A 25868-nucleotide genomic window follows, 5' to 3' on the forward strand; every position below is an offset into this window, starting at 1 on the left:
GGCCCTGCTACATTGGCTGGTTTCACGCTCGGCTTCTACCTCCCCAGCTGACAGCAAGTCTGCAGCAAGGCATGGCAGGGCTGAGGCTGTGGAAACAAGACAAGGCGATGCTCATCTGAAGGAAATTGGGGGATGGAAGCTGGGTGTGAACACGGCTGTCGCCGAGGATGCGTACTGAAAATTGTTTTTGGGATTGAATGTGTGTGTATTTGGGTGTGATGGAATTAGCCAGGCTAATTGGTTTCATGTCTAAAGACAGCTTCTCCTACTAAGTGGGGACTGAGAGTGCCGATTGCTGCCACTGGTGCACTTGCTACTTTTGATTTATTTTTTTTGCAAGCCTTGATCACTTGATGTAAGGATGACAGGCTTCAAAAGCTCCATTTTGGAATGATTTCCAAATCACTTTAAGCTCAGTGCGTCTTTAAAAAAAAAAAAAAGCGACATCTGCGGGGGCACGCTTCCTGAAGTGGAGAAGGTAAAAAGGTGGGCGCTAAAGGGTTGCTTGGAACGTCTCCTTGAAAGAGAGGCTGAGAGTGTGCAGCTTGCAATTCATCTCCCTCATCAACAACACGTGTGGGTGGTGCTAGCCAACTGTTTGCTGTGCTAAATGGATCGCGTCCAAGTCAGCAACACTCTGACATCCTGCAGATGATCGCCTTGAAATTCCTTTCACCTATTTGTCTCCAAATACAACAAACTCCACTCCATAGGGCTTGTAGAAAGAGACGTAAAAAAAGTGAACTATATCCTGTTGGGCTTAAAAAATTGGAAGCTCTGGGACAGAAAAGACAAAGCTAAATTATGACTCCATAAATCACGTTACTAAGGCCAACATGTCCATCACTTTAAATATGTGTGTGAACGATGCAGAGAGGATTGTGAATTACTCTGCTTTTTTTTTTTTTTTTTTGGGAACTCACATTGCCAAACGTGAAGACATTAATCAATACTGAGCCAGTAAAAGTCTCCTGCGAGTTGCAAGACTAATTTATCTACTTTGTGTCACAGAGGAACGGTTCAAAATGGAAGCTACAGTTTAGAACTTTTTGTCCAATTTTACACATGGTAAGCTTTTGCTCCTCGGGGGGGGGGGGGGGCATTGAGACTCACAGAAAAGACATCCTTCCTTTCTTGTCAAAGATAAAACCCTTTTGGTCAGTCTTTTTGTCTGGCAAAGTGAACAGAAAATATGCTAAGGGAAGGGATAGGTCTCTTCCTGTAATTGTGTCACGCTGAAGATGAACAATAAGAATCCTCTAAAAACCGACCTTGGGTGTATTCATTTTTATCCTTGGATATCAAATGAATGCTCAAAGACAATCAGAATTTAACTGCAAAAGTAAAAAATAGGAAGTTGGGACGATTGTGGGACATTATGGGGTAAGCCTTCGGGAATTTCTATTGTTTTCTCCAGTTAATCATTTGTAAGGTCACAAGTGACCGATGTTGGACCTAAGAAAAGTCCTGATTGCTTGCATCGCTTTTATATTTTATTCAAAATTTCTTTCAAATTACTTCTTTCAAAACTCTTCCGAAAAAGCCTTCCTCAAACTAAGGTTAAATGGAAAACTAGGTCTGAGATTCAAGCAGTCTCCTCATCTTGAACATCAGGTGAATGTTTTAAATACACTTCTGGATGTTGTTACAGTCCAGAACATTTTTGTCAATTGTACTTCAATCAGGTAGATTTCACAATTAGTCGTCCTACAGCTGCGATCAGCAACCTTTTGTCCCCCGTAGCCCGGTTTATACAAGTCTATCGACTTTTGCGGACCGACAACCGGGTGTTGGTGGGGCGAGGGGGAGGTCCCTCTTGTTGCTAATGCTAATAGCTAGCTGCTAGCATGTAGCAGCCACCAACGATGGAGACTTGTGCCGTTAGCGTCCTAAATTAGTGACTGAATGTGATTTTGGGATGGCGTTGTGTTGATGTTGGTGGCGACTATGGAATGCCAATTAAAACTGCGACAAATGAAGTGGAAAGGTCAGCCAATGTATTTTTTGTGAAGCTTTATTTTGAAGCTAGTCATTGCGGGGACGGTGTGTTTGTTGAGTATGTTTGCCGCTTCCTTGACTTGTCTGTTTGAAGTGACAGTGTCGGCACAAGAAGGAAAAAAAAAAACCTTTATCATTAATTTGAGTACTCGTTTCACCACAAGTTGTCAACATGCTCCCATTCATGCGACTTACGTGATCCATGCGTGGTTTCAACGTCTGCTGCTGCTATGATACTGTTTGCGGGCTAATCATGTTGCCTTAACATATTTAATCCCAGAAATGTTCACTAGAGACTACCCCTCAATTCCAGCATTTTTCTGGATTTTGACTTATTCTGTGAGGCCAACAGAATATTGTGTTCTTATGCTATAAAAACAGGGAGCTATGACGCAAAAAAAAAAAGAAAAAGGATAAGACGTATAAATACGTCTTTGGGAGGCGGTGACTGCATTTTTGAAAACGTATATGTTTGTCTCATGGATTGTATGAGTTAATAGCTTTATTTTTACCAGCCATTCCGCGGATTGTGTCTGGCCCGAACTGTGGTTCTTGTTAGTAGCCCACGTACCGGAGGTTGGGGACCTCTATTACAGAACATCTCAAATTTTAACAGCAGGGCAGAGTACTGCATGCATTCTTCGAGTGGTAAGATTAGTTTCCTCTCTTTAGTCTTCCTTCGAAGTCTAGCCAAGATGGATGAATCGCTTTGAGGGATCAGTCTGTTCTCTGTTCAACGAATGAGCGTGACAAGTGATCACTCGGGCCCGAATGCAGTTCATCTCAGTTGACTGATATTCAGAAAAGCTTCTTTTTGCTCTAACTCCTGACCGCAACCTTATTTTTCTCTCCTTGCTACAGAAACTGTGATGGACACACGCGTGGCCACAGCTGAACTGGGCTGGACCGCGTATCCTAACTCTGGGGTAAGTTCATTTTCTCTCTTTCTTTCCCCACCCTTTCCTTTTGGACAACGATAATGGGATTCAGGACCATGCAACACGCAACACGATGTACATGCAGATCCACAGGCAGACAGGCAAATAGACCGGAAGGCTGGCATGGGTGAAACTGAAGTAGTGCCCAGTGTAGCTCATATGATGGGTATTATTTTCACGTATCGTGGCTCGTAATGACTTAATGACATAATGTGTCCCGCAAAAGCCCCAGAACACCGAACCTAAGTCCCAGTGAATGGGCACTGTAATGATACTGTAATAGCACGTTTATGCAGGGAAGTGGAGGTATTAAGGTGAACGTGAGTGGGGAGAGCTAAAAGGATGAAAAACAGCTTCTTTTTTTTTTTTTCAGACTCTAAGGGAACTACTTTCAACGTGTTCATTTCATGCACATGAAAGATGTGGGAATTAAATCGGAAGTGCCAAGTCCTCGGGAAAATGTCATTGTTCTTCTATGTTTAATAGACTCGCAGTATCAGATGTACGATGGCACGATTACACTAAGAGAAAATATTAAGGTCTCGTTCCAGCTGCTTTGATTCAATAATGCATTAACATGCTCCACAACGCAGGCCGGGTATTGTATATTATCAAAGATGGCAGCCATTTGCTGTTTCCCTCATTTTCCAGGTCTTTAGGTCTTTGTGAGGCATTTTACACAGGTGTCAAATAAACCTTTATGGCTCTTAAACAAAACTGTGGTATGGTTAGAGATTGGGGCGCGAGCCCCTCTGTCTCTGCACAACGCGACATTAGCGTCCCAGTTTTTTATTTTTTTTCTGTCTTCTTGATTTTTTTTTTCATTAATACCATTCATTGTGTTTGATTAATCTGTTCCAACCTCACCCAAAAAAAACATCCACTTTTGAAAAGTGTTTTCACCTGGAAAAATAGCACACAAAATATTGCACTAAGCATACAGTAATAACACCAGACATCCGAATTTAAAGAATTAACTCATTTAATTCCATCCGCATTCACGAGAGGAAACACTTCAATCATAGCGTTGTTTTTCTGGATTTTGACTGATTTTGCCACTTTTGCCAGAATATTGTGTTCTAAAGATGTAAAAACATGGAGCTATGTCGCAAAAAAAAAAAAAAAAAAAAAGGCTAAGACGTATAAATACGTCTTTGGTAGGCGGGGACGACAATTTTGAAAACGTATATATTTGTCTTCTGGATTGAATGAGTTAAAGAGTTTTGGCTTAATATTTTGCTTCATATCAATAGATCCGCGTTAATCCTTCTGGTGTGTGCGCTTTGGCCTCTAGGGGGCACTACAAAACAGAAAGATAAACATGACATCAGTGCACAGTAAAATGAGGCGTTCTTTACTGAGGATAAAGAATGTATGTCTAGTATCGTTCTTTTACCTATGCACATCTGTTGCGTTACTATTTGTGGTCAAATATCCATTTATTTATTTATTTATTTATTTATTTATTTTTATATATTTGACCCCAAATTGAAGCCTATGCCATTTGAAAATTGGATTCTGCTGCAATGCTATGTCAATAAATATTCAATTAGTGAGGATAAACGGTTCAAATAATGACTCGTTGGGTAATTGTTCAGCCCTAGTCCGGTCATTCCTCTTTGGAGGCCCCACTGTACATACATGCATGACAAAAACCTGAGTGCAGACTTTAAAATTGCGGGTCTTTTATTCTTAACTATTCCGCATTTTTTTTTTTTTTTTGCATCGTCACACCACTTTTACAGTTTCATTACGATTCCTTTACATTCTGTGTTTTTTACTGTGTTAGTATAAAAAAGAACAACAATGCTATCGCTCTCCTTCTCTTAAGACAGTTGAGTTCAGCCAGCCTAAAGGCACACAGAGCCTCTTGTCCGTGTTGAGCATCGTTTTTTTAAGCTACACACGTGTTGTAAGCCTGCAGACGAGTAAAGACCTGCTGGAAGGGGAATAACTCATACTTCTTACTGGTTGAACCTACCTCGCTATGCTGCTGTCTTGCCCTTCTTGGAAGACTGTGCCCTCACATAACTCAACAAGAGATTGTGTGCTGTGCATGTGAGACCTGAAATCATATCCAGGAATTGCAGAATCTTTTCTCTGACGAGTTAACCCCAAAGGTGAAGTCAAAAATACTCGTGTTACGCATTGTTTGAACGAACAACACGGTGGCAGATGATGTCACTCCGGGCTGCTGTAAAACTTGAACCTTGAGTCACAATAGTCATTGTTTTGTTCTCATCCCTTCAAGTTCAAGAGCTTGGAAAACTTTTCCACTACACATGCAATGGGGCGGGACCAGTCCATTAAAGATAGTGGTAATGGATGTCTTTTGTGTTTGCTTTAACGTCTAAGTGAATATTAACACGTGTCTATATGGTGCATAACATAAATGTATATGGCTTATGGGAAATACGCTTCTCTTATGTGGTAATAGCCGTACAGTGGGTGCTAGCAATTGCTAAGTGTCGGGTAAACCGCAACATAACGTCATCCCTCTCTATACTGCTGGTCCAATAAATCTACTCTCTTAACACCAGGTGGCTAATGACGTTTCCAGGATGCACTGCGTCATACCGAGAGGCATTTCAATTTTTTTGTCCTTTTCATTTAGCTACTAGGGTAAATATTAATAAACAGCTCTCAGTAGGGTTGAACAATTTATTGTTTTGGGACCGAAATTGCAATCTCAGACAATGCGATTTTGAGATCGCAATTTTGCGCGACAGCAGTATAATCTTTATTGATACTACATGCAAATCTGTGCACAGCAGCAGCAACAAGCTGTGTGATGCGGAACCATCTCCTTCCTGGTGAAAAGTAAACTACCCCACCAACAAGTAGCATTTTAACTGAGGAGTTGAAGGAAGAGTCGCTAAGCGTGCTAATCGCTAAAGTGAAATACAGAGTCAAGAAAGACCCAAAATAAGAGCTTCGGTGTACAGTTGACTTTTAACAGAAGTCCGGCTAGAACCGCATGAGGTCGGAGAGCCAGAAGCTAAGAACAGCAATGTTGTATTTCAATCAATATAGGATGACAGCTGAATGAGCAATTTAGCAGATGTTCTTAGACCGGAACACGTAAACAGCTGACGTCATCATGACGAAGAGGTTCGATGTCAAACGTATATTACATATTTATAATTTCAATAATTTTTGCAATATTTTGTATCACAGAATACTATGTTTGGAGATCTACGCAATAATAGGTCTCAAGTTTTTATATCTCGGTCATAAATGTACATTGTGAGGAAAATCGTGGATCAAATCAAAATCGCAATTTCTGTTGGAAAAATCGGAAAAAAATTTTTTTTCTTAAAATCGTTAAGGCCTAGCTCTCAGAATGATACACGGCACTACTGTACTGGAATTAGTTTTGTAAAGGTGGAGTAATACAAATAATTTTATAATAGATGTGTATTTTTGCTCTAAGACAACGGGCAGCTACGAAGGAAATTGCCAGATACACTGACCAAATCAATCTTGTAATCATTGCCTACAGAAATTTCAACATAGTCCCGTTCCCATATTCCCTTAATTTACCTTTCATAGTTGACGGGAAAATGAACCAGAGGAATTGTTTTCTTTGCCAGATTGCTCAAGCATCGTTCCAGCAATGTAAACACACGGACACCGAGGCATAAGTGCACACTACACCGTCGGATGGTCGCATCTGCCAGACAGCTTACGAGGCAAACAGATGTGTACAGTCAACATCGTTACCTTTTGTTCCATTATAATGAGCATCCTGGCTTTTTACTTCCAGCGTGTACTTTCTTTTCTATCTGCATGGACTTTCCCTTTTTTGTTTCCGCTTCACCCTCGCACGCTGTCTGCTCTTCAACATCACATTATGAATAAAATATTGAGTCACAGAAATGCCCTTCAACCTTGTAACAATGTGAAAGAACAGACAGGAAAGAAGAGGACACATACTCGAGTCTCTTTAAACTCCATTTTATGGAGTTTCGGAGGCAGTGTGGCTGTTGATTAATAATGGAGTTTGCTGGAGGGCATTTAAATGGGAAGTTAACCCCAATATATTCTCAATAACATTTTTTTATGTGCCTTCTGTAGTCTTAACGTGACGTTCTGATTGAAATTGCGATTGTGGAATAAGAGTGACGCAGCAAAATCTACCTGTTTTTAGACATTTTGCAGCTCAACTCTTATTACAAAAACATAATATTAGTCAGAATGCTGCGTTTTGATCAGAGGGGATCCATAGAACATATTCTTGCAAAATAAAATGGACATACCTGTTTTTCACTGGACAGCCGCGATATTTTAGAGGTGTTCTTTGTTGTTGTTTTTTTTTTTTGTTTTGTTTTTTTGCTGTCGTGGCACTATTCATTACTCTTAAAGACACTAAACGCGGTAGTAACAGTACTTATCATTTGAAAAAAAAGCAAAAGTGAGTAATTTGGTAGCTGTCTACTTCCTGGTTCATGGATGATGGCGCGTACACGCAAGATGTTTGTCCTTCAAAGAAATGATCCTCTTTTTGCATAAGTGGCCACAAAAGTATTACAACAATTTATATGCCTTTGAAAAACCACATTATTTAGAAAATAAAACATTGACAAGGTTTATTCATTTAATTTATATCAAGTTTGGCAGGGCGGATTAAAACATTTAATTTATTTGAGATTCAATTTATTTTGTTTCATTGAGATTGATTTGAGAGTTAAAGTGCAATCCTGCTTACTAATTCATCAACATAGCCATATTTTTCATAACAACGACATTCAGAGACACTTCCGAGAATTCATTGCTACCATTCTGATCCCGTTTTTAAAACTCAGCCGGTAACTTTCTGATATGGTACATTTTGGCCATCAAATTTGGTGGTCATGAAAAGAAAAAGAAAAAACGTTGGCATTGAGACTAGCTGGCTTTGGTTCCTTTCAAGAACACTTTTGGTTTCAAACCTTTGTTGATATCGTTCTTGTTAGTACGCTGCTGTGGGCGACTTTCAATTAAACTTTCAATGTTATTTTTTATTTAATGCAAGAGAAAGAACCTGTTAGATTAAATATGTTTGAAGGAGCTGGGAAAAGGATGAATGCGTTTTCAACATTCCAGGCTTTGTCATTTTAACTTGTTTGCTGGAAGAAAATGCTGCCTAACGTGTGTGTAAAAAAAAAAAAAAAAAAATGGTCATAGAACGAATTTTTACAGTAGACAGCGAGGGGAAAAAAAAACGTGAACGTTCACAGCTTCTATTGTCTACAAAGAGATTTTTGTATTCAATGCACTTTTCCGAGCAGTGATGCTGAATCCCTTCTATCTGCATAGAACACATTCTCACTAGAGATGCTTTAAAAGAAAGCACAAGCGCTCCTCCCTGAAAGCAAAGCAAAGAAACCAGACAAAAATAAAAGCTACTTGACCTTCTGACAAGCACGCAAGCCAAAACGCAAGTTTGTCATCTGCATTTTTTTCCCCCCCTCTGCATCATACTCGAATGGTTCAAATAAAAGTGGGAACCAGCTAAAATTGCTTTCATCCGGAAGGAAATAGATGGGATTAGGGGTGGGGGGGGGGGGGGAGTGAAAGGGGGTACGAGAGTGAGAGAGGAGTAAAAGGGGGGTAGGTTACAGGATCAAGAGTGGGGGGGGGGATTAGAAGAACCCACAGGGAGGAGGGGGTGGTGATGATCAATTTTGTGTGAACGCTTGTGGCAGCCTTGCAGAATCTCAGCTGTGTGTGTGCGTGGGTGGGTGTGTGTGTGTGTGCGGACGTAAGCCGAGGTTAACTCATGTGACTCTCGCAGGTCACAGTCGGAGTCTGGCTTTTGGGACGGGAGGGCGGGTTTAGGGGCGGGGGGGGGGGGGGGGGGGGGGTAACGGGGTCAAAGGGTTGGCAGCGCCTGCTCCGACGGAGGCGAAGGTTGCGTTCAGGCGTGTCGAAACCGGGGCCAGTTGTTGTGCTTGTTAGGGCCCGCGGTGGAGTGCGATAAAGAGACGGCCAAGTGAGCAGTTCGATGGGTGCTGAGGATAAACGCCGGGGGCAGGAAATAAAAGCGAAACGGGGAGTGTGCGCTGGAAAGATAAGGCGGAGATTTTTTGGAACTCGTTTCCTTGTCGCAGGTGCAGAACAGGTTGAAAAAAAAAAAGAGCACATCTGCTGTTGGCATGTTGACTATTATTCCCGCTCTCTTGCGTGTGTGCCCACATGTGGTTGGTATTGCACCTGCCTGGAGGGGGCACGACTCTCGCAACTGTTTGCAGCGTTCCATCCAACGTCCCGCGGCTTTTTACTGGACAGGTGTGTGCACTTCCTGCAGCCTAGCGAGAGCTCCGTAACGGCCATCTGTTGACCATACTCAATACACCTCAATTATTAATCCTCTGACAGACTGACAGGCTGTGCTTAAAAGCACAAATAAGAGTAAAGAATGGGGTGATTGGGAAGGGAGAGATGGAGAAGCTTGATAACAAAGTTCAAGGAGGCAGTGAGGAAGACACACGTGAGGAGATTTGTGAGTTTTTCCAGATATGAGCTGCTGTTCGGCCAATTTTTAGCTCTGATCTGCAAGCATTTTGTGAGTTTTTTTGATACGATAAATTATGACACATTTCTTATTAACTCATTTACTGCCATTGACGGCTAAAGACGTCAAATATGGCATTTTTTAATTTTTTTCTTATTTTTAATTAAAAAAAAATTTTTTTTTACTTGACTGGTAGTGAATGAGTTAAAAACACATGACAGACATTCAGGTGTTTTTTGGGGAGAGGCAGAGGAGGCTGGAAATGATTAATGGCATTTGCGTTTATTTCAGTGGGGGGGGTTTGAGATACAAGCGTTGTGAGTAATGGATCGGATACAGAATTACACTTGTATCTGCATATACACAGACCGCTGCTCGGCATGAAAATAAAAATTGGAAGCTAGTCTTGGAAAATGAAGGACCTCATATCTCGACACGTCTGCGTCTTCCAATGTTTGGTTGCCTGTATTGTTTTTTTTTTTGTTTTGTTTAAATCAACATTTGTGCAAAAGACAGATTTTCAAATCGGCTTCACAGATACGCCCACCATTATGTACAATATCAACTCGATATCGTTGGCATGAGGACTTGACACTGTTCCACATTCCTCTACTACTTTCCTATCAAATATTGATGTCTTTCCACGGGGATTTCATCGCCGTGATTAACATGTGCAAACTCCTTTGGAATGAATGTAGTCCAGGGATGAATAAAATATATTGTACGACTTCCAGGAGTATGAAGGAGTGGCTTTGCAATAAATTCTCTCGTCCTTTTCCACATCCAGCTTTATAATACACTTCTATCTTTTTTATTGTCCTTTTTCTCTTCAAGCAGATTGTCTGCTTCGAAGCTGTTCACTTATTTGCACGCATGCATTCACTCACATACCACCCAACCCGTCCTGTGTATGTGTAGATCTGGAGGACAGACTTGTCAAGGGTCATGCTATGCAGAAAGCACATATTTTTACGCACGTTGACGATAATGGACACAAAAAAGCCTTTTCGGGCTGAAATTTCGAATACTCCACTGTTATTCTGTCACCTGCTGAGTCTGACCCAATGTCTGTGCTCGGTTCTGTAATAGAATGGCCAGCGGGGTGTCTTTTCTAAATTTGAACAATCTCAATTTAATATTCCTCTCACGTGCCAATGTGTCCCATTTGGAACAAGACAATGAAGCTAACGATTTGCACTAAAGTTCTTCCAACTTAACTACTTTTGCTGTTATACGGATGACAGTCGGATCTATGTCCCGCTGAGCAAAAAAAAAAAAAAAAAAACGCTTTCTCCTGAAGACCATTTTTGTCCTGTCTAGAGGAAATCAAAGCCTGGATGCCACTGAATTTCTTAATGTGTAAAGCCAACGGTCTCAAACTTGGATTTTAAATTGGAGCGGCAAATTCGATCCATCTTCTTTCTTTCATTTTAGGCAGCTGGCTAAGGTGAAGCCCTTTCTTTCTCTGAGAGAGTCGTTTGGAACCCGAATGTATTGATCCGGGCTGGGCGGCGGGACCTCGTTTTCTGTGACTTTTGTCCTAACAGCGACAGACAGATGGCCACGGTTCAATTTGAGCCTCATCAAACTGCGAGACTGTAATTATGGAGTGGCTGGTATCTGGTGGGATTGGGAATTTTTCAGACACCGCCATTTCCTTTCCATCCATCACACTCAGCCGGGCGGAACGAGGCCTCCGATGCACCTACAAAATAATCATTCCCATGCAACTTGCCTGACAGCAGGCCTCGTTTAATAACGGAGCTGATCAGAAATGATAATAGCAATCATGCCGCCGCATATTTTACTGGCTGCAGTCTGCTTGTCTGTGCAAGTGTGTGCACACTTAGAAAAAGACCATCACGATGTGTCTCTGAGCTTGTGAGGAAACATGAGTAAATGAGGCGTCGCTTTGCAATCAAAATAAGGCGGCTATTTCGCAGCCTTTGGAAAGAAATAGTAATCTGCCTTCTGATTCTTGTCAGCGGTGAACTCTGCTAACACAAAGAGCATCTTTCAGCGGGTTGTTCAATCTCAATCTTGGCTTCTCATGTTCGCATATAATTCACTGTCCTCCAGAGACCTTGGTCTTTACAAATATGGCAGTGGGAATTTCACCTGAATGTGTTCCGCTGCTTTTCTTCTTTGTCCAAATGGGGATCTTGTTGCACTTTCACATTAGTGAGTGAGCAAATACTGACACTCAGTACATAGTCCTTTTGTACCAAAATATGCACAGTATGGATGAGGATTTGACAACATTCCCTTATTTTTTTTTTTTTTTACATTTTATGTGTTGAGTTTTTTTAATTAATAAATTTTTTAATGGTATGAGGGCTATAATTTATCTCTAAATCATAACTCCTGTTATGATGCCACTGTTTTATTGAGCAGAATAATGAAGCCTGGAAGAGTTCTCAGTTTGTGTGGATGGATGGACGGACGGATGGATATATAGCTAGCTAGCCAGCTAGCTAGCTAGCTAGCTAGCCAGGATGGGGTGTAACGGTATTTGTTTCTGTATTAATACTTTTCGGTACGACATAGTCGGTCCGGTCCACTTGCGTATTGTCAATAAATCAATTTTATTTATTTATTTATTTATATTGTATTTATTCATTTATTTAATTCATTAGCAGGAGCTTACTCGCGAGCAGGCGAGTTTTCACACGGAAGCTATTGAGTGTCGTACGCGTGCAAGAGTGTGGCGGCACAAAAGAGGAGATAGCACTCCAGAAGCCGAGATGAATAATAAATGTATGGAAAAAATGCCTTTATTACGGCATACGAACAACCAACAAGCCGGAGCTCAGTTTATGAAAAGAACCAAAGCGGATATTGCCAACGAGCTGTCAAGTGTGTCCGCTGTGTCACTCACCACAGATGGACGTGGTGGGCCAGAGAGTGCTGTAATAGTCACAGCACATTTTAGCCCTTTAATTGTTTATTTTTAGTGATTATTTTTTTATTACAGTGTAATTAACCCAAAAGTGTTGCTTTGATTTATTTAAAAAACAAAACAAAAACAAGATGTTTTCTTGTTCTCTTTTCAACTAAATAATTATATAAATAAATAAAAAAATAAAAAATTCTGTTTTTGTACCAAAAATATACCGAACCAAAGCCTCCAAGAACCGTACTGCACAGAAATGTGATTTATGCATATCGTTACACCCCTAATAGATAGATCGGGAAAGACATTTCTTGAAGGATTTCAAAGAAGGTAGAGCTGACCAGAGCGTTTTAGTCGTGATGGCAATAGCAATCAAAGAAGAACCCCAACGTGAAAGTCAACTTAAGCCACCTTGTCATGAACTGCCACATATTCCCAATCAATAGTTGCACCCTATTGAATTGTAATTTAATGTCCATTCATCCCCGAGATTAGTTTGTAGAAGTTTTGACTCGTCAAGAGATGACAAGAGACATTTATTGATTTAGTCTTTGTGACACCTTCTGATTAGATTTTTCTACTCTCGTTATTTCTTGTTAAGACCTTCCCCATATTAGAGGCTTTAAGGATCATCATCCATTCCACGTCGATATGTTCTAGCGTGAAGCTTTATCAATTGACGGTGATGAATTTGAAAACCGCAGGGTGTGAGACTCCATTGAGGATCAGGCGGTGGACCTCAGGTTCACCATTAACCTAAATGATGTTTTTTTTTGTGCTTAATCTGTTGAGTATTGTCTTCTCTGACCATTTTTTTCCCTTCTTGTTCTCTCATAAATTGTGGCGGGACGTCCAGTTTTAGGTTATGCCACCCTTGCAGCGTATTTTGTTCAATAGTAAATATAAAGCCATTCATGTTGATTTTTGAAATTGTGGTTAGGATGTAATTCATGTTATATGTCTCGAGTAAGAAATTGAATTATGCAAATCGCATGTCAGTGCTCCGGCAACAATATAGTACATAGCGCAAAGTACACACATAGCAGACGTCAAACTCACAGTTTAAAAAAAAAATAATAATATGATAAACGTCTTAAAATGATACAAAGAACAGTCCGGATCGCTAATAGCAGTGATGGATGCTAACGATTGATCAAATGATAATGGCTAGTTGCTCAACATAAAGAACCATAAGCGCCCGACAAAAGCGAAAGAGTCATTTCCTATATATGTATTTACAAAATTTGTAAAAAAAAAATGGCTAATAGAAAGTAATACTTTGACCTGTTTCAAAGCATGACATCCCCGGCAACATACGCGCATCCGTACTCATTGTGACTGGAGTTTATTTAAGTCCCGTATTTATTTATTTATTTTTTGCCTTTGAAAGTCATGACAGACAATCAATGTGATGACCGGCTTTTATGAAGGGCGTATATTGATGTCTTGATGGCATCGGTCTGGGGCTGTGGGGATAAGGCGCTCATCAGTCTGAATAAATTACTGATTTACTTTCCGTGTCCTCTTAACCTCTTTCAATAATTGTGCTTTTCTTCTTTTGTCTTTTTCTTTGCTACACCCCTCACGTCTCTCACTCGGCAAGGTATGACTGGTCATGAAAGGAAACATTTTGCGCTGGGTGGATGCGTCCGCTCTTCATCTACTTACTACTGTCCATCGAACTGAGGAAGCGTGATGACACAAGTTATGGCCACACTTAAAAAATCAGCGGCGAAGGAAGACAAATGCCATTTGAGTGGCTGCATTTATTTGGTCAAAGATTGTGATGTGGATTGCTTCGTCGAACAAAATCCAGGGCTCGTTTTGTAATTTCATGAAATATATAATGATGACTAAATCTAGAATGGCATTTGTTACACACAGACCTCTGCCAGAAAAGAAATTGCGGGGCGCCTGAGGTGATTTGGGTTGTCCGTATGTATGTTAACAGACCACATTCTGGTTCCTGAAAGATCACATAGGAGGTTAGAAGTCAATTTCCTGACTCATGTTATTTATTCTGGAACAGTGCACGGAATTGTGAACCTGAGTTCAAAAAGAGAAGAAAAATGATTGTAATGTATGAAAGCGTTAATTATTAACTCGTACTTCATGAGGTATGACATTGGAAATATATAGACAAGACATTGAAAATTGATGTAGGACAAGACTTGGCCAAATGTATTCATGGGCGTGGGAAACAGTTCCATTGATAGTGAAATTACGTTCTTTTCAAATAAATCTATATTCCCATTTTTCTCTACATTTGGGTTCTAATGATTGGAGCGTTCACTGGTGTATTGAAGGAGCAGCGTTAACCTCCATAAAGGTTTTTACTTTTTATTTCTAAATCGCTTTCTTCTAGAACGACTCACCAATGTTAGCGGTTATCCGTGGCGGCCATCCAAGCTTTGTTTTCTCTGTCATTAATGCGCGGTCCACCTTCACGGTGTCCGGCATGATTGCCACAATGACAACATCCATTTCTCATCCCGGCTTGAAATGTGGTCCAATACGCAAAAGGGAAAACAGCCGCTGGTCCAAAAACGTCAGGAACATAAAGATAACCATGGGCAATGTCTTTTCCTTAGACCTTGTTCATCCTTGAGTGTGTATAAATGATATATGCAAGCGGTGTAAGGCTCTGCTTTTGGTTTCTAATGGATAGTCCAAGTATACACAGAGTTGTTTTATCCAAACATTCCTAAATAAGTTATGGTGGGAAGAACAAGGAAAAACCTTTTTCGGTAAAGTGGCAGGCACATATAATCTTTTTAAAATTTTTTTTTTACTTCGCAGAAGCAAATGAAGGGATATGCATTTTTCGGGCCGGTACTGATTATTACTAGTCATGGAGGCCGATAATCGATATTTGAAGCCGATATTCATTTGTTGAAAAAAGGGGTCAAATGGTGTCAAAATTTTGAAAAACAGCAACTCCAAAACTTGATTTTGTCTAATTGCCTTTAAGCACATGTTTATTAAACAACTTTAGTGATTTACAACCGATCTTAGATCTTACAAAATAGACAAGTTCATTTTAAAAGTCTAATTAAAAGTGCACGGAGCTCCCAGGCTCAGCTGCATTTTTTTTATAGTTCAATGGAAAACAAACATCTGTTGAAAGTTTACTACGGCAAATTTTCTTTTAGTTGTACCTTGTAATAGACTGACATTATTAAAATTTTGTCAGTCTGTTGCTTGTTGCCTCCTGTATTGCGTGTGACTCGAGGTGAAAAAGCAAACAGGCAGCTTATTGCTGTTTGGCTGCTACCCACCGCACAAGGAGCCAATCAGATGGTGTTGAGGGTGAGCCAAACTACTTCTGCAGGCGGGGCCACCAGCACAGCAGAGACAGAGAGAAGTGTGCTGCATCGAGCCAAAATAAACTAGCTTTTAATTTATCGGCAGAGGCCGATAATCGGCAAAATACCAAATATCGACCCGATAATCGGTCTATTCCTAGTCCAGATACCAATGGTTGGAATAATCAAATATTAGCACGAATGTGGCATGTAGTTGCAATTTCAGCAGCAATAAAATCACAATTGAGGCCGCTCAGCTGTCAAAATATCAAACAGCACATCTTCCGTGTTCACATGCCCAGAGCAACAGCAGGTGCATACAAACCGAAGAAACACAATCGGAAACTCCCTTGCAAAGTTTCAACTCGCTTTGGAAATGATGACTAATATTTTATTCCCGTCTGTTGACACAATGGGGACACCAAATATCTATCTCGTTCATTATTTCACGGCCCAACGAGTTCGTGGACAGAATCGAGACGGGCATTATCGCAGACGCCTCAGGTTCCCCTCCGTGGTGAAAGATGGTGGTCATTTGGCTAGACGAGAGGCGGTGAAGACCCCCTCCTCGACTGGAGCAGACGGGTGCAGAGGAGCCCGGGGCCGGTTATATTAATGAACAGGCAGTGCTGAAAGGGACAGGTTCCTGTAACGCTGATGAATGGTCATTACAACGAGAGGAGAGGAAGGGGAAAGACTTGAGAGCAGCATGAGCTCAGAGGGTGTCGCACTTGGGGGTAGAAAAAAAACTCAATTTGCACCTTGGATTTCTGTAAACTCGTTTATCACGCCAGCGGTGTCACTTTTTTTTTTTAATTTTATCTGTGGAACTTCTTGTTTTTCTTAGGCTGGATTTCCGACGGGGGTCGAAGTGTCCAATTGTGATATAGTGACTACAGTTGTCCCTCGCTGTATCGCGGTTCACTCTTTGCGGACTTATATTGACGATTTTACGCAACTTCATAGCATTGAGTGCGAATCTGGAGGGAAAAGTTTGCTATAATGAGGGCAGCATGCCTATTGCGGACAACTCTCCCTAGTTACAAAAATATATATGATACAGTAAACATTAGCCATTTTTCAATATAAAGAATGCAAAGTACGGCCGTGAATTTGTCAAGTACGGTCTTCCTAAGAATGTACGCGAGGAAGATCTTCCTGAAAACAAGAGACTCTTTGTAAATTGTATTTTCAGTCTACTTAATTGATTATTTGCTAAAAAATATTAATAAATATAAAAATTAAAAATATAAATTTGCTAAGCTGTAGCCAGGATTTGACTTTTTTTTTTTTTTTTAATATATAACATACATTGTGTTATTTGGGTAAATTCATATCCTGGTTCCAATCTCAGGATATCCTATTCCATGCATTTTTTTTTTGTCTTTACGCTGCCGTACGTTATCTGAATCGGGCCACATGGGAGCAAAAAAAAAAATAACGTGGATTGTGCCGCTTGCAACTTGTAGAATAAATCCAGCCTTTGACACATAATTGCATTACATCTTTACATTGGCAATGCGCGTCCTTCAACAGCTTTGCCACTTACAGTTAGACTTCGGGTTGCCTTGGTAACATTCTTACACATTCCAAAATTTGTTTATCAAGGTTATTCTTTCCATCCACTCACAGCTGCTTTCAAGTCACTTGAATTCTGCTTCACTCCTTTCCTTGGTTGTTATTTAGTATGTTGATTGGCAAAATTCCACGGTTAAATCAGCTTTGACGAGTCTCCGTTACGCAAAAGTCTTTAGTAGTCCAGTACGGCAGGTCGAACAGCTGGAGCTTGAAAGGTCAGAAGGAGGAAGCACCGAGAGAAATCCAGTCCACACACGAAAACCGCATGAACTGACTGGAGGCCCACTCGCTCCACTGCAGACCTCATTAACTCCTCCTTGCCTACGGCTGTTTGGATTATTGCTGCTGGTGGGCGAGATTAATCTCTTCTCCCCCCAAAAAAAATGTTTCTTCGGTAAGGCGAAGCGTATTATTACCAATCTTCGGAAAATGCATTTTAAAAGCGACTCTAGTCACCTTTTCAGCCCTCTGCAACCTCATATAAATGATTTGAAAATTGTCTCTTAAAGTTTTTGACCTTAACACATTTTTTTTCTCACACTGCTGCACTTTTTTTTTTTAAACCAAGCAGCCCCCTTTTTTTTTTTTCTTCTAGTGATTTGTCTCCTTGATTTGCAACGATTCCAAATGTTAATGGCATATTTTCATCATGATTTGGCGCACTCAGTGGATACCCCCAAGGGAGCCGCTGTTGCTCGTCCAACATACTTTCTGGGTCGCACCTGCGAGGAAAAGGCCTACATTGCGCTTTGATTGTGTGTGCATGCAAATGTCTTCCATGCTGCCATGTCGTCTGTCTAATTGTAATTCAGTCGAGCCTAATTTTGAATTTGTTATGCAGCACCTTGTATAATGCACCACCTGAGTGCCCACCTTCTTTTTTCTCCTAAAAAAAAATCAGAATTATTTTTAAAAGAAAATTAAGAATGTTTTGCATAGTTCTCATGCACGCATGTATTTTTAAAAACAATTTTCCTTCCACGTTCCGAAGTGATAAAAAATATTTAATCGCCCCTTTTAAGTGTGTTCTCGCTGTGTCTGCTAAAAGCAACAGATGGCACTGTAACCATCAATAATAATTTTAGCCAACGGGAAGCCAGAAGGAAATGATTTAAGATAAGGAAGAAAAAAAAAAAGCACAAATAATAACTGAGTAATTAGGGAAAACATTGACGAGGAAATTGGAGTTCCTCGTTAGTGTCAATATTGACTGCAGTGTGAAATAAAATAAATTATCATATGTGAGGAGATAATGGAAGATATTTTAAAGTCTTAGCAATAATGATAAAAAGGTGACATGGTCTTGGTTACTCTTCATCGACTTTCGACTCGTAGTGCTCTCCATCTACTTCAAGACACGATTGACCAATTCGATTGCTCAGCGTCAATGAAAAGGGAGCCTGTCAGAAAATGACATTTATTTTTAACTTATATATTTTAGTAAAGTGCTCGCGCTAATTGAAAGGAGTTGAGTTGACATTACTTCTGACTGATTGTGACAGCTAACAACCTAAACCACAGTGTCAAACTCAAGGCCCGGGGGCCAGATCTGGTCCGCGGCCTCATTTTACGTGGCCCGCGAAAGGGCAAAATCATGTGCGTCAACTTCCTGTTTCTAGCAAATTTTATTCACTTTTAACAACATTGAGATATGAGATTTAATTGTTGCCAAGCCTCCCCCCTTTTAAAATAAATTGAAAGATTTTTGACACACAATTACTTCATGGCTTTTGATTTCAAAACTGGCTTTCCATCAATTTGTTGTGTGTATGTGATCGAAATAAAAATGTCCCCTTTCTTTCCTCAGTGGGAGGAGGTGAGCGGCTACGACGAGAACCTGAACACCATCAGGACGTACCAGGTGTGTAATGTCTTTGAGCCCAGTCAGAACAACTGGCTCCTCACCACCTTCATCGATCGGCGAGGCGCACAGCGCATCTACGTGGAGATCCGCTTCACGGTGCGCGACTGCAGCTCCATCCCGAACGTTCCCGGCTCCTGCAAGGAGACGTTCAATCTTTACTACTACGAATCGGACGCCGTCATTGCCACGAAGGGAACCGCTTTCTGGATGGAGGCGCCCTACCTCAAAGTGGACACCATAGCGGCAGACGAGAGCTTCTCCCAGGTGGACTTCGGAGGACGCCTGATGAAGGTCAACACGGAAGTCCGCAGCTTCGGGCCACTCTCCAAGAACGGCTTCTATTTGGCCTTCCAGGATTACGGCGCCTGCATGTCTTTGCTGTCCGTCAGGGTGTTTTATAAGAAGTGCCCGAGCGTGGTCCAGAATTTTGCCGTCTTTCCGGAGACGATGACAGGCGCTGAAAGCACCTCCCTGGTTATCGCCAGGGGGATTTGCATTTCAAACTCGGAGGAAGTGGATGTTCCAATAAAGCTGTACTGTAATGGCGATGGCGAGTGGATGGTTCCAATTGGCAGCTGCACTTGCAAGGCGGGATTTGAACCGGACAATGGCAACGTGTGTCGAGGTAAGTTATATTTAATATTACGTGCACAGCAGCAATCTAATTGCAACTTCATCAACCACAATTTCACGTGTTGTTTTGCGATGTGATAATTACCATGCTGTGGAAATTCAAAAAAGAGAAAACAACCCGTTCTAGGAAGCTGGTTGAACTTCTTGAAGCTTTCTTAACACTGCTGACTTTAGCGTGCTTGGACGTACCGCAGTTTAGCGGTTATTTGTCATAATAACCGTGTTTCTTCCTCTCCTCTGATCTGCTTTCGTCACGTAGTTCAACAGAACGAGCATTCGCGGTAGCTACACTTTTGCTCACTCTGGTGAGATGGCCGTCAATTACAAAAAGTAGTCACATGACGCACAGTTGGAGAATTCCTCAGAGCGCCATTCATATTCAATGAAGGCGGATGTTTTTTTTTTTTTGTTTTTTTTTTTTAAATTGACAAAAAATTAATAATGATTAAAAATGCACCGCAAGCTCCGGATTGAGGTCCGGATTGGAGGCACAAATTGATAACAGTTCTGCCATGTGATAGCTAACGCATCGGCATGCTCTCTGTCACTGATTTTCCACATCCCCAAAGAAAAAAAAAAAAAAAGAAAGCTGAATTGATTGCTTTTCACATGTTCGTCTCTGCACAATGCGCCGTACTGCTTTCTTGATCACGTTCACCTCGGGCGTACTCGAAAGTCACATTATCATTGATACTTAATCTGTAGGGAACGCCGTCCATCTGTGCAGCCCACGTTACAGATGGCAAGTTTTTTTTATTAATTTTTTTTTTTAATTTTACCTCATTCTGATGTGCGGATGCGTAAAATTCCGGAGGATGGATAATAACATGTACATAAGGATGAGGCTAATCTGTCCTTTTTGGTTTCCAGCTGCAACAGTCTTTTTTTCACATGGTTTATCCTCGAATGCTCCATATTGCTCTCCTCCTACATTGACAAACTTCCGTGCACGTAAACAAAGGAACATATTTACGGAAGACTGCAGTGATGATACCAGCAGCTCACGACACCTCCCGGTAGTAGCCTGCCTCTGGCGCTCCGCCGGAGCGTGTGCGCTGCTCAGATAACATTGATTGATGCACATCTGCTATGATCAATAGACAGATATGAAAGTGCCATCAATCCGCAAAGCGCAGTTTGTATGGCTGTGTCCACAGTAAACATACACAGTACACAGTTCCTCACTTTTCCCCTAATGATGTTTTTTGAGTTTTTCCTTGCCCTCCTGGGGGTTAAGATCGGGGATGTCGATTGTGGCTATGTAAAGCCCTTTGAGACTGTCTGTGATTAAAGGCTATACAAATAAAATTGACTTGACTTGGCTTGACTCGGCTGAAGCCAAATGACTTTCAATTGAAATTGGCAAAAAAGTTCAGATCTTTAATGAACTAATTTTGTTTAACTTCATTTCAGGGAGGATATTTTTTGTCAAGAGGAGGGAATTTGCCTATTGACACTGATTAACCATTGGAAATAATATTTTTGGTGAACTCAGTTCCAAGTAGTGATTTTTGCACGATTTCCCTGCTGAGTCAACATTATCAGTATAATCATGTCTCATAGAAAGTTTCTTCCAATATACACAGAAACCAGACGCCACTATAGAAATCAAATGCGTGAGCATGGGGAAAAAAAAAATAATTCTCGTGATTGCAGTTTGGAGTGGTGTAGATGCACGGCAGTGCAGTGTGAGACTTTGGTTATCTGATGTAAGTCGATGACCTTTTCAACCAAGAAGTACTGCAAATGATCAGAAATCCTTTTTGTTAAGACTTAGCATTTTTTTTTTAGCTTGGATCACATAAAATGAACAGGACTTGTATTTTGTACGTAAATAAACTTTTACTTTGTTCCAACTCTAAATTCCAAATTTCAAGTTAAAGCCAAACACTCTATTCTTTTCTATCCTGTTAATGAAAAACATTTGCATTGGACACATGATATGTCTGCATTAGGAAAAGGTATCACTCATTTTGGCCAATTTGTTTGAAAAAAATGAATAAATAAATAAAACTCTAGAAGTGTTTTTAAATACAATGAAAAAAATTTGTCTTTTCTCGCTTCGGCCATTTTTAGCTAATAAAAGTCCAACTCAGAAAAGTGACTCCGGTATACTGTATATCGTTCCGGACTGTGTATTTTAGTATGTTGGTTTGATGTCAAAACAGGACTGACGTATGTATTTGTAAGAAATCGGAAAAATAGTGTTGCATTTTTACTGAAAGAGTGAGTTTGCAGTGTTAAATTTGCTGGCAAAATTTTAATGTAGCCTCACTTGGCTTTAGTCAAACCCCTCGCTAATGTACACAAGCGCAATTCTCAACTATGGCCATTCATATTGGCATGCCGTTATGGAAGTCCCTGAGAACTTATATGAAGCTTAAAGATAGCGACGCTAGCAATTCTGAGCTAGCATTAGCACAGTAAACAGGCCAAAGTTAGCCACAGGTGCAACGTTTGCCGAATATCGTCTTATTTATAATGGGGTGTTACGATAACACTAAATGTTAGCGGATTTGACGTTTTTTTGGAATTCACTATCACTTAAAAATCTAGACGTGGTGACAAATTTACATGTCGAGCTGGAATGTTGTTAAATTCGCAATCTTCTTAGCTGCCTGAAGTCTTTTCACTCTTTGCTGTCTTATGCCCGCTTGTTAGCAAACAAGGCATTTTTTTTCTAGAGGTGGATATTCCTCTTTAGTGTCAGCAAACCTCCTCAAGACCAAGGTAATAGGTCAGCGTGTGCTGCGAGTGCAGGAGAATTTTTTTTTTTCTTGGGGAGAGGTGATGCCAGAGATGGCATTTTTTCATTTAACTAATGTTAGTTAATTTATGTACTGCTATCAGGTCTTACTAACAGTTATGGCCGAGTGTTTTTTTTCCCCCCTCTCAAAGTCCCTCATTAATCTTGCCTTCTCTATTAATTTTTATCTTCATTTTGGGTTGTTGATTTGTCCGAGTTTAAAGATTATATCAACCTCCCTGCTGAATTCCCTTGTCAACCGCCTCTGTGCAACTCACCTTTATGCAGCCCAGTAATTGGCAAGTAAGAAGTTTGGGTGGGAGTCTTGTTGTGCCTTGTGTCAGCGGGCGGGCGACTACACCACAAGCACAACCAAGCGCTGTGCACAGTGTACTGTATACAGTGTATACAACCCCCCCCCCGAAGGACCTGACAAGTGAACAGTCATCTTACAGAAAGATGGATGAACTGTATATTTTTCCACTAATACCCACAATCCCCTTGCCGCTCTTCGTTAAGCACCTTCAGCAAGTAGACGCCCCGCTGTACTAAGTTTCTCTTTGTGCTATGTCAGTATCTCTCCCAATGAGGATGAAGCCTTCTGGTGAATATGCGGGAGGAAGAAAACACTTGCGCTGAATGTTTCTTCTCCTCTGCTCAGGGGTGTGAAAAGGTCCAAAGGCATCCACCGTGAGGGGCGCAAATTCGTGCCACCTCACCCGCCTATCATTGATTGTTGAAAAATTGACAAGTGGCCAAGTTCTTTGCTTCAACTTTATTGACGTTCCCAGTTCATGTTTGAAATTAACAATGTGAAGCATTAAATTACGTAACTAAACCAAGTAACTTACGAAAGGTGGCTAGCTTAATGCTAACACAGACTATAAATGAGCTGCTTCTTCTTCTTCTTCTTTTTTCTTCTTCTTCTTCTTATTATTATTATTATCATTATTATTATTATTATCATTATCATTATTATTATTATCATTATCATTATCATTATCATTATCATTATTATTATTATTATTATTATCATTATTATTATTATTATTATTATTATTAAGGGAGCAAACGGCAATATCGTGGTCATTAACACATGAATCAATGACAATTTGAACACAAATTGTTCAGGCAATCCAAAATGATTCATACGCATATATTCTTTATCTTCTGTAAAAAAAACGACTTAGTTCTTTTTCTGCTTTTCGTTCTTGGTTTATTATGAATGTTTGTATTATGCTGCCCTCGGTGGCCCCGGCCAGCACACAGTAGATGCACAAACTATACTACTTAATTATGTTCTTAATTCAAGTTTTTTGAATAGAAAATACTTTGTGTGTTATTTTCTTCTTAAAAAAAAAAAAAAAAAACGAACAACACATTACAATTATTTTTGTTGCTGTTTTTTGATGGACCGAACAAGATTGTTTTTTTACGTTATCACGGAATGAATTACGACTGTACTTTGTGGGCCCCTGGAGCGAATTGCACTTTAGCTAATCTATATGTTTTAATTATTGGCAGATATCATGTGTCTGCATGTTAGGTGTGTGTGTGTGGGGGGGGTGTGTGTGTGTGTGTGTGTGTGTGTCCTGCTGCGACGTAGGCAGCGAGACCATGTTGTGTTGTTGCTCAGTAACGATGATGCCAGCGTGCCATCCTCATTACCAGCTCCCGCAGGTCTCAGAAAAACCAATTTGGGCAGCCCGCTCCTTTTCTTACCCTCATTGTCCCTTTTGGCTATGTAAGCAATCTGCTAAATATTTGATCACTTCGCCGGTAAATCGAGTGGGGCCACCTCCAAAAAGTCTTTGTGTGGGTCAAATGTTGTTCTGGTTTTGGATGTGGCAATTATCGATTGAATTGTGTCTATATTAGCGTAGGCAAACTACGGCCCGGGGGCCACATGCGGCCCGTTCAACGTTTTACTCCGGCCCGCCGAACTCGAAAAAATTAAATGAATAAACCTTGTTAATGTTTTATTTTCTAAATACTGTGGTTTTTCGAAGACATATTGTTTTAATGCTTTTGTTCACTTTCATTTCAAATTAAATGTATTTTTTTTCTACCCATTGAAAGTTTCAATCCGCATTCTCTCGCAGCATATAAATTGTTCTTATTTTTGTAATAGTTGGTTGTGCTGTTAATCCACAATCATCACAAGGTACTCTGACTCCTACATTTGATTTATGACTGTCACTCGGATATTTGTGTGGTTGCACGGTTGTTTTGAATTCCTATGCGGCCCCGCTCCCTCTTAGAAGTGCACTCCACTTTGCCGTTTGGAATTTCATATTTATACGCCGCATAAGGCTAAAATATTTATTTGTGTACATTTTACAAGACATTTTTTATGTGCGATCATAATCCAGCGACATGACATTTTTCTTATTCTTTTCTTAATAATGAAGTCTATCCAGCCAGAAATCCATCGACCAGCCAACATTTTACCCCTGACATATATTTATTTACTTTATCAATTCTGTTCCAAGCCTACAGAGCGATGGGAATACACTTCTATTTCCTCTCCCCGTTAGGCTCCGGTGGGCTTTTGACATGCTGGCACATTAATATTACAAATATTCAAATAACTTTATTTAACATTCTGCCGGCTGACAGTGGCAGCGGGAGATTCACAGCTCATTGAGCAAGTGTGCTTCTCTGGGCTAAGTGCCGATTCATCATGGCTGCCTTACTCCTATCTAATGTCTGCCATCATGGGGGAAAGAGCGCACGTACGCACTCACACGTACATAAACACATCACGGCTGTACTTCGAAAATAGGAAAACAAGTTGAGTACTTCTTGTGTTCATACCTATCTGCATGTGTGATTAGCATTTAAAAAAAAAAAAAAAAAAAAGCAATTATTCCAAATCATAGCCTTTATACAAGTGTCTGATTAGCGTGTTAATGTTGGGATTTGGCGGTGTCCACTCGAGCGAGGCTGTGATTACTTCCTAATACGTCTTTCCTGATTGTCAGGAGCCCGGCTGAAGGGGGACCTACAAAGTCCCACCGAACTATTAGAGGCAATTCCAGCCCAATTGGCCTTGTCAACTTCACTGAGTTGACTTTGCACAGAAGCATCCTGCGTTCCGGCCAACACGGCGACTAAGTCACCTTGAAGGAGGCTAATTATGTTGCTGCCTGACTCTTCCTGAGCGTATGTTAACCACTGAATTAACGACGAGTATGCTAATCGGGGGGGAAGCTTCCATATTTCTTCTGTTCTCTTGTTCTTGCCTTTTTAAGTTTGCCCCCCCCCCCCCCCCCCCCCGGCCCCCTCACTCGCAAAAAAGCCACTTACCACCAAAGAAAAATCAAAACACGTCAAGTCAAGAATCACAAAAATTGTGTTTAAAGGGCTTCATTGGCTCACAGTAAAAAAAAAAAAAAAAAAAAAATCAACAACCGC

General features: G+C 40.6%; 1 protein-coding gene across 2 annotated transcripts in view; it reads left to right on the forward strand.

The window, feature by feature from the left end:
* ephb1 (EPH receptor B1) overlaps positions 1-25868 on the forward strand; it is a 144596-nt gene that overhangs the window by 37473 nt on the left and 81255 nt on the right. For both annotated transcript variants that reach the window (XM_088310307.1, XM_088310308.1), the window contains exons 2-3: positions 2860-2924; positions 19016-19697. In XM_088310307.1, the coding sequence (XP_088166433.1) occupies positions 2860-2924; positions 19016-19697 (747 nt within the window). The remainder of the gene's footprint in view (positions 1-2859; positions 2925-19015; positions 19698-25868) is intronic.

Source organism: Idiotropiscis lumnitzeri, chromosome 12 (assembly GCF_059441095.1).
Source record: "Idiotropiscis lumnitzeri isolate Australia: NSW breed Sydney's pygmy pipehorse chromosome 12, RoL_Ilum_1.0, whole genome shotgun sequence".
NCBI lineage: Eukaryota > Metazoa > Chordata > Actinopteri > Syngnathiformes > Syngnathidae > Idiotropiscis > Idiotropiscis lumnitzeri.